We start from the raw sequence: 9,880 nt of genomic DNA, 5'->3' as shown, positions 1-9,880 counted from the left end.
CAGACCATGCAATGTTCCTGATTAGCCAGAAGGAAAGGACAATTTAACCCCAAGAAACTTCCATCTTTAGTCCCTGGCACGTTGATTGCAACTTGTAAGACAGAACCCATACAGAATTTTGAAATATATGTGAAACAATGGTAAAACAAATGTATGAAAATATGCTTTCAGCTATATTTTAAATACATTTGTTCCGTGTTTAATTATGAATCAGCAGCTGGAGCAGTGATTTGGCAATCATAAAATTGCTAGATTCTTGCTTTCATCATCACAAATCAAAGTTTTGAGGGCAACATAGGCTTACTGCTATAAAATCATGCAAAAATACAGTCATGAAAGAATTATAATTTTCCACAATTTTTTTTTCTTATTAAATTTTAATTTATTCACATTTTTTGAATTTATCAGTATTGTTAAAGTTGATCATACATTTCAATATTTTCAAGTGTGCTAGAAGAAACAGTCTGTTGTAGGGTGTCCTAGTTTTTTCTCATGACTGTATGAATTTATATCAATAGAAAATATATAGCCAAATCAAGGCAATAAATATATGTAAATTTTAAAAGTATAAATATCAGTTTGAATACATTTTATGTGTCAAAATATTAAGTGCCAAAACCAAAATAAAAATATTTCTTTAATGTGTTTCAAATTAGACATATAACAGAACTGAATATATTTCTTCCTATTTCAATATAATAAAACATTTGCGTATTTATTTTCAGTATATTTCAATATATGTGCCTTCCACATGGAAATTAAAGCCAAAAAAAACTTTAAATTTACAGGGACTTTTCTGTATATTCAGCTAAACGTTTAACACAAACATAGATGGCCTATGTGAAAGGTTATTTCAGTATCTGCTCTTTTTTAGAATATAAATATGACTAGATAAACAGGATGTAATACATCTTACATCTTTGTGTTGACAATTTATTTGCAAGTTGTGTTATATTTAGGAAGGCATCTGTCTTTCACAGAAGGTTAAGTATCAAACATTCTGGTAAAATAACACAAATAACATTTTATATGGTTGACTGCAAGGGGCAACATGGGTTGGCACAAGGAAAGCATTTAGTGAAATAAGTTAACCATATCAAAAGGTTAGAGACTCAGTATAAAATGCACACATCAGTCTGAGATAAATGCATAGAAAGAAATACCAATACCACTTTAATATTAGAGATGAAAAACATGTTTATGCGAATTAACCTTCACTGCATTTAGAACTCAGCCTTCATCAGCACTTATTAACAAACAACTGGTGTAACACAGGATACTACAAATTAATGTAGTTATAACTATAAGTTCAAAAACTCAAAAACTTTAAAGATTGTTTTTTCACATAATTTAAACCCTTACATATAAAAAGTATTCATTAACTGTAAATAAAATACCACAAAAGGTTTTGCCAAAAGAAAAACTATGACAGATCTTAAATTGTCCACTAGGGGAAGTCAAAAGACCAAGCAACTCAGCTGCAGGGTCACTAGATTAATAATTTCACCAATATGGCTACAGTATCGTTTCAAGTACAATAAAATTCTGTGATTATCCAGCAGAGCATATAGTGTTTCAAGATCCTCTAAATCCTCAGCACATCAAAAAAGAATAAACACAAGGAGCAAAAATGTCTGTGAATGCCATAACATACAAATATGTTTTAAAGTATGTTACAGAGACAAGAAGCCAGACAAGTTCCAACAAAAACAATAACTTCAAAATAGCACATAATGTATAGAAAAACATGGAAAAGCTATTTCCCCATTCCAAAAGTCTGCTGCACTTGACCCACAAGTGGATGTGCATGATAGGTATTAATATATATATAAAAAAACACCAACAAATATAAAACTTAGATGGTTCTTAGATGCGTTCCTTTGTGGAAAAGTTCAGCCAAGTTTAATTGGATTTGATTTTATTGTGCTTTACCGGACTCTCCACACAATTTTCTGCAAAACCAAAAAGAGAAAACAAAAAATCAGAACCTAATGCAACAATGTTGTTACCATAACCAGTAGCTCTTTGCATTACAAATCTTACCGTGCTTCTTCCTTAGTCATATCTGCATAAGCACAAATTGTTTTGTCCCTGTCCAAGATCTGTTTTTCCAAGCCCTCAATCTCCAACTGAGACTTAGTCTTAGCTGCTTCGTGATCAGCTGAAAAAACATAGAAAGGAATTGGGGAATTTCTATATTTGATGTTTGAAACATTGTCATTGTTAAAGTTCAGCACATGATATAATATTATAAAACATGAGATTAGAAGAGAGTGGCTAACACAGTATCATATGGGTTTATAGAGTGGGACCAGAAAACAGATAATCTGCCTTATTTATTTACACATACAGGCTGCGGTTTTAAGTGAACAGTGACAGTATTCTTCCTTTGTCTGCACTTACTTTTGACTTTTTTAATGGATCCTTCCAGCTCTGTCTTCTTCTTTTCAGTGTTGCCCTAACAAATTTCAAAATAAAACCATTTGTTAGCAGTGAAAAAGAAGATGGGCATTCGCAATATAATGCATATTATGAAAAGATATATATATATATATATATATATATATATATATATATATATATGTATGTATATATATACATATACATATATATATATATATATATATACATATGTATATATATATATATATATATATATGTATATATATACATATATATATACATATGTATATATATATATATATATATATATGTATATATATACATATATATATATATATACATATGTATATATATATATATATATATGTATATATATATACATATATATATATATGTATATATATACACATATATATATATATATATATATATATACATATACATATATGTATATGTATATATATATACATATATATGCATGATTTAAAGAAAGAAAGAAAAAAGAGCTCCTTTGTGGAAAAGTTCAGTTCATTTCTGTCTACCTTTACAGGTACATGGACTTTGATAACATCCTATTCTTAATCTATAAGGTCGAATTTATTGACCGTTGCCAGCAACCACAACTTTAACTCTAATTCATCCTACAGGTGTTCAATGAGGTTGAGGTCAGGACTCTGCAGGTTTCTCGACACCAAGTTTCTCTACACCAAACTTTATACACCCGCATATATATTGAGTGGGGTTCACTCTGGGCACAATTCATGGAACAATCACCTAAACTCCAGAAGCATTAAAAATTATATGTGTGTGTGTGTGTGCCTTGCCTTTCCGGTATTGCAGGTCTCCAGACTTTTCTCAGCCCCCTGTAGGGCCTTCTCCTTGTCCGTTTTCTCTTTCCTCAGTTCCTCCAGCTTTTGGCTGGAGGTTTCCACGGAGGACTTGAGCGTCTGGATTTTACTTTTCATCTCCATGATGGAATCTTCTCTCCTCCTGACTTCCGCAGAGCTCTCCACCATGCGGGCCCTCAGGTTACGCAGGTTCATCTCCTGACGCAGAGTCTGGAAAATCATCGCTACCGTCACCGCTACGCTCACGGCGACGAAAAAGACCAACAGTTTCATCTTTTTTTGTTGCTTTCTTCACTTGATCGGTTGATTGATGTGAGAAGGATGAGAGGAGTGCAGCGTTGCTGGGATGAAGACCGCAGGTGGTTACTTGTTCATCCCTGGAAGAATGTCTCCAACTCTCTCCTCGAGGTCAACCGACACACAGTTGTGGCAACCGGCTCTACCTGCCTAACATGCTGGGCGTGTCGATCCACCTGCTTCCTGGTGACTCTAGTTCCGCACAAGCACTAAAAAGACATAACCCTGCATACATTAGGTAGCATCTAACGTCTCCTAAAAAACTGTTGTAAGAATTTAAAAATCATGACACACAATGTAGTCTCACAGAAAATATATGTGGTTAATTGATGTTATAGATTTGCAAAAAATATATATTTTTTCTGTCATAGTTGTATTTGTTTAAAGTTCAGAAAACTTCATGGACATTTAAAAAAATATGAAAAGGCAAATCAATTAGATTTCTTATATTTCAGAATTTACATGGTTTTAGCCAGGTAATATCCTACCAGCATTCAATGACTCTCTTATATCAGGCAGTTACTCTGATAAGTAACATTTATCATGTTCCGGTCTCAGTATGTGTTTCTCAGGAAGATCATTAGAAGTGCACCATGTCTATCCCCCAAATAGCAAATGTGATAATAGTTTAGAGTTTTAAAATATAACATTTTTTATATGGGACCTGGAAATCTGTTTTAATCTTGGTTGCTCTCAGACTACCTTCAGTCTACATGGTCCAACTAATCTAGATTTATAGTATAGTAATCTGGATTTATAGTATAGTAGCTAGTAGGTAAGATATTAACTCCTTATAAGCCTTAAGCAGAACCTTGATTTAAAAAAAAAAAAAAGTGAACTATCCATTTAAGTAGCAAACCAAGTGACGTATTTTCAGGACATAACAGGTGTAGCTGCAGCAACCTGTTTCTCTGTCAGAAGGGATTCAGGAAGGGGGCGTGTCTTCCCGGTGACTGCTCCGAACGGAAAGGTTGAGCAAAGAAAGCTCAGGTGAGTGAGCCGCAGGTGAGTTGTCGATTGACTTTCATTTGTCTGCAATACGCAGGGAGGTGTTATCGTGGAGAAGCGGGGCTTTAATATTCAAACTGAGGAGCTCTCTGATGGCGCGTGGAGAGTAAAGAACCCAAACACCTGTAGGAAGAACTTTTGACACTCAGAGTCATATCAAACTTACGGACATAAAAAAACAGGAAGGATTTCGGTTCTTGCACATGATGAAGGTGTACTTTGTGCTTCCTCTGACGTTACTGACGTCTGTGATTTTGGTGGGGTTCATAAAGATACGCAAGAAGGAGTACGAAAAGGAGGTGAGGCGGAACCGGTTCCAGGACATCAAGATGCGGGTGACCAGCGATGTCTTCCAGGAGTACCAGAAGGAGAAGGCGGAGAAGCAGAACGAGCTGGAGAAGGCTCAGGCCGAGCTGAAGGCGATGGAGAACGAAATCACGGTTGTACTGACCAAAACACAGAAGACGACGGGGGATTTAGCCGGCTGCAATGATTCCCAGGTGATTATAGTTGGATAAATAAAATCAGTGTAATCACGTAATACATGCGCCCAATTAAAACACAAAGATCTGAAGCCTGTATGAGGCTATTGGCAAGCTGAGAACATAGAAGACTAATTCTAATATGCTGGCTTCTATATGTAATAATACATTTATTTATTCATTAGTTTTGATTTTTTATGTGTGTGTCTGTGTGAGTGTGTGTATAGTAGCCTATGTTATTTCAGTGACGGAAAAATAAAAGATTATACTTTTCTATTCCACTTCTATTCTACGTTTTGCATGATAGGGGAAAAAATAGCAGGGTGTCTTTAGAGTTTATTTTATTTGTAAATAAAAAAAATAATAATACGACGTGTAAAACTGAGCAGAGTGGTGTAAGAGCAGGCATATTCACACTAATAAGACAAATATGGAGGGCAACCATAGTAAACCCGTTTGTTCATTTATTTGATTTAAAAATGCATCTCGATCACTCATACCTCTCTGTAAAACTGGTGATAATATCAAGAATAATTCTCTTCTTCATTTCCTTCTCATAGTTTATTTTACTACTTAAAAACGAGGCCAAAAGTTTGGTGGAAACATTTTTATTTTGTTAAGGAATGTCACATGACTTGTTTAAACTTTGACAGCAACCAAACAGAAAATCAGGCTTGACTTAATCTTGATGAATGACTGCAGCCCAGCAGCTACCACCAAACCAGCAGGACTAAACTTTGCCTATAGTACTATGTTAGTCCTAATGATTTGTGTTATCATTTCAAGTTAAAATCAAGTTTTCTGTTTATTTCTTTTCTATTATTGATTGAGCTAAGGCAGCCCTTGTTCCGAGAGCAAAACTGTGGTTTTCCCTACATATGCCTGATGAATGTGATACTTTAATTTTTATGAATTTTTGATTGAAATTGAATATTATCACAGAATGTCTACAATATATGAAGAAGCAAGTTGTTAAAATCCTCTTGTTCATTGGCAGAAATCTGGTGCAGATCAGGTTGCAGCGTCAGAGACAACCCTGGAAAACCTTAAAGGTAAACAACACTTCACAGGTCGACATGTTGAATACAGGGTTAAGCACTTGTGTATGCTTGTGTACGTTGTAATCCCTAAAACTCTAACTGTTTTTATTAGCGATAAATTTAAAGTTCTCATTGATACAACACTTACAGCTGAAACCAAGAAGGAGACAACTGAATGGAATGGAGAAATAGATCGACTGAAACAGCAGCTGAAAGGAAAAAGCCTAGTCTGTAACTTCTTGAAAGAACAACCAGACCCAATAAAGTACAGTTATCTCTATTTTGTTACATTTGCAGAATAAGTTCACAAATCATGATGTTTTACTGTTGTACTTTTTCCTTCAAGGAGTATGTGTGGAATTAAAGACGTGCCAAAGGCAGAGGCTCCAAAACAAGAGGAGCCAAAGGCAGAGGTTCCAAAACAAGAGGAGCCAAAGAAAGAGGCTCCAAAACAAGAAGAGCCAAAGGCAGAGGCTCCAAAACAAGAGGAGCCAAAGAAAGAGGCTCCAAAACAAGAGGAGCCAAAGAAAGAGGCTCCAAAACAAGAGGAGCCAAAGGCAGAGGCTCCAAAACAAGAGGAGCCAAAGAAAGAGGCTCCAAAACAAGAGGAGCCAAAGAAAGAGGCTCCAAAACAAGAGGAGCCAAAGAAAGAGGCTCCAAAACAAGAGGAGCCAAAGAAAGAGGCTCCAAAACAAGATGAGCCAAAGGCAGAGGCCCCAAAACAAGAGGAGCCAAAGGCAGAGGCCCCAAAACAAGAGGAGCCAAAGGCAGAGGCCCCAAAGCAAGAGGAGAAAAAGGCAGAGGCCCCCAAGCAATAGGAGAAAAAGGCAGAGGCCCCCAAGCAATAGGTGAAAAAGGAGAAACCCTTCCAGATAAGAGGAGCAAGACATAAAGACAGATGCCTTGAAGTAAAAATATGCACTACCATCATTTTCTACATCTGAGGGTCAACAGATCTGTTCACACTGACATCAGTTTCATTTTAGCTGGGATACGATGTTGCTGTTGACATGAAGCACATCCAAGAAAACTAAAAAAATGTGGATTTGGTTTTCAGTCGCTTGACATTTCTGCAAACCGACCATTCATTTTAAAGTTGTAGCTTTAAAATGGTCCGTGCAACAATCCATAAAGATAACACTGAATTCAATCAGCCACAATAACCTATTTGCAACCAAATAGGTCAGTGGTGTTATGTTCTCTTCCATCTGAAACATCAAGTTCAATACAAACCCTGTAGATTTAAAAAGTAGTTTTTATTTCTGCAGATCTTAGACAAAGACCAATTCTCTGTCGGGTAACTCCACGAGCCACATCCTAATTTGTCAAATCTCCCGGTTTCTTAAAAAGCGTCATCTGAATTGTGGTTTTCTTATTTATGTCAAGACACTAAATTTTACAAGCAGTGGAAGAATGTCTTCAAATTTGACAGTTCTTTAAAAAAAAACATGGTTCAGGGTTTGTTTTGCACATTTTGTGAAACTTGTGTTTGTTAATGCATGAATAACTTTTATGTGATTGTTTTTTTGATATGTTGCACTTTCCTTAGGAATTCTGCTGTATGCATTAATTAATTAATTAATTAAACTTCCATTGCACAACTGAAAAGACATTGTTTATTGCAGGGATTAGGTTTTCTGAGTTTTTTTATCTGTACTAAATCAGCAAAGTACTTGCATTCACAGTGCCCTGCAAAATTTATGTCATGAACCAATACAAAGATGTTCATAATTGTGAAGCTGAATAGAAATGAGGCATGGTTTTCACATTTTTTTACAAATAAAAATATGAAAAGTGTGGAGTGTCTTTGTATTTAGCCTAGTTATACTAATAACCCCTAAATAAAACCCAACACAACCATGTGCTTTTAGAAGTCCCCAAATTAATAATTCAGTTTACAGGTGTGTACTCAAATCTCATAAATACAGTTCTGTGAAACTCTCAGAGGTTTGGAGAATATCATTGAGGAAACAGCATCATGGAGACCAAGGAACACAGAAGATAAGTAGGAGGTTAAGTTATAAAACAATATGCCACGCATTTAACCGCCTAGCTCATCTTGATCTGCTTAATCTAGGCTAGCAATGTCTTTAACAGGTAACAAAACAATACATTTTAAAATTATTTAAAACCTATTGAATATGCAGTATATATATATAAAGAACTAAAATACCTGAAATTGCAAATTAACTCCACATAATAGAGAAAGAAACTAACATGACAGCCAGTGTGTGGTGTTACTACAATGGTTTTAATGAATAGCAACTATCTCTAAGGAGTGACATTTCAAATAATTATATGGTAAAGCTACAATGAAAACTATTCTTATTGTTGTGACTATGAATCTGAAAATATTTAATATTACTAATTTAATATTTTATAAAATAATATTTCGGTCCGTTAAGGGTTGTCCTGTGAATACCAGCCCAGTAAGGTGTATTAGGACAAAATAGAAAGGTGTGAGATGAGCTCTGACATTATTGAACAGCATAAACTCTGCACATATATGGAATGAATTCACACAATTTCTTAAAATACAAGAATTTAACAAAAATAAGTTAATTCAAAGTCAAACATATTTCAATCAACTCTTTACTATGCTAAAACAATCCAACTAAACTACCAAGCAGAATTAAAGAATAAGGAAGACTAATGGGCTATGTACAATATAAACAAGTTGATTAAAGATGATTGAAAATCATGACCAAAAAGAGTGATGCAACATTACCTGCAATGTTTACGTTTGAGAACCAAGGATTATCTTGAAGAATCTGGAAGTGAAGTTAAGTTAGTCTTGGAACCAACTTAGACAATAATCAGCAAACCTTTAGTCAACCACTCACAATGCAAGATCAGATATTTTAATAAAATAATGTTTTAAATGACGATCTGCTGAATAAAACCAACCTTCTGGATGACTAATTTTCAACGGTGTCTAATTAGCTGCCTTTATTAAAATAACATTTAAAGAAATATTAAGGGAATATTTTGGAAAAGAGCCAAATCTTTCTGGAGAAATGGGGCTTAATGGTGTTTCCTTATTTATCAGATTTAGTAAAATGATGTTTAGAGACTATTATTTACTAGCTTGAAAACTAGCAACCTGTTAAATATTCCCTAGCAACAAGCATGTGTTCTTAGCTTCATCAGTTGCTGGGAGTCGGTTAAATGCAATTTTGAAAGTCCCAGAAAAGTTTGTAATGGAGTTTTAATGTCGTTTCCATGGCTGTGGGTCCCAACATTATAATAAACAATATATTAAGAATAAAGTATTCAGTCAATGTTGGTTGCAAAACAATGACTAGGTTGTTGATGTCTTTGCCAGCATAGTGTGACGAAATAATTTTAAAATGTCTTCAAACTTAATGGACATGATATGTAATCAAAGACTTGGGATAAGTGCAATAAGACCTGGAACAGCCTGAAACAGAACTATTCCAATGTCTCACTGCATTGCAGTCTCTTTACTAATGTAGTAAGACGCAAAAAACCCCAAAACATGTCACGGTGGGGTTTTGGAGTGGACCGAAGCGCAGACAAGAGCTTGGAAGCAGCATTTCAAAAAGCAGTCTCAGCTTTAATAAAAAAAAAGTCAAAACGTAACAAGAACACTGCAGGTACTGAACAGGGTCGAGATCCAAACACTTACATTACAGACACTGCAGGAACATGGAGACTCAAGGCAGGGACGAGGATAAAGGGTCGAGTTGTAACACAAGGAACCCACAAAGACATAATGAAACAAACCAACTAATATGCAGAGAGAAAACAAAGGCAAGGACAGGTCAGGCAAGGAGGCAGG

The 9,880-nt window shown here is 35.2% G+C and overlaps 2 protein-coding genes across 4 annotated transcripts; one reads left to right on the top strand and one right to left on the bottom strand.

Annotated features, from left to right (window-relative positions):
- Window positions 1–624: 624 nt before the first annotated feature.
- On the bottom strand, window positions 625–3,707 carry si:dkey-87o1.2 (uncharacterized protein LOC796684 homolog). Its single transcript, XM_047361409.1, has 4 exons — window positions 3,228–3,707; window positions 2,404–2,458; window positions 2,044–2,161; window positions 625–1,952 (listed from the first exon to the last, which is right to left on the bottom strand). Exons 1-4 carry the CDS (start codon window positions 3,522–3,524, stop codon window positions 1,919–1,921), a joined length of 504 nt encoding a protein of 167 aa, XP_047217365.1. The 5' UTR covers window positions 3,525–3,707; the 3' UTR covers window positions 625–1,918.
- Window positions 3,708–4,442: 735 nt separating this feature from the next.
- On the top strand, window positions 4,443–7,875 carry zgc:174935 (uncharacterized protein LOC796019 homolog). 3 transcript variants are annotated; one of them, XM_047361388.1, is made up of 5 exons: window positions 4,443–4,553; window positions 4,829–5,056; window positions 6,036–6,090; window positions 6,229–6,343; window positions 6,425–7,875. In XM_047361388.1, exons 2-5 carry the CDS (start codon window positions 4,886–4,888, stop codon window positions 6,894–6,896), a joined length of 813 nt encoding a protein of 270 aa, XP_047217344.1. In that variant the 5' UTR covers window positions 4,443–4,553; window positions 4,829–4,885; the 3' UTR covers window positions 6,897–7,875. The 3 variants fall into 3 exon arrangements, with proteins under 3 accessions (XP_047217344.1, XP_047217345.1, XP_047217343.1); XM_047361389.1 differs by having other exon boundaries at window positions 4,469–4,538; XM_047361387.1 differs by lacking the exon at window positions 4,443–4,553 and having other exon boundaries at window positions 4,560–5,056.
- The last annotated feature ends 2,005 nt before the right edge of the window (window positions 7,876–9,880 follow it).

This window comes from Girardinichthys multiradiatus, chromosome 3 (genome assembly GCF_021462225.1).
Source record: "Girardinichthys multiradiatus isolate DD_20200921_A chromosome 3, DD_fGirMul_XY1, whole genome shotgun sequence".
NCBI classification, from domain to species: Eukaryota; Metazoa; Chordata; class Actinopteri; order Cyprinodontiformes; family Goodeidae; genus Girardinichthys; species Girardinichthys multiradiatus.
Note: the sequence above shows the minus strand (reverse complement) of the source record. Positions and strands in the feature narration are given on the sequence as shown.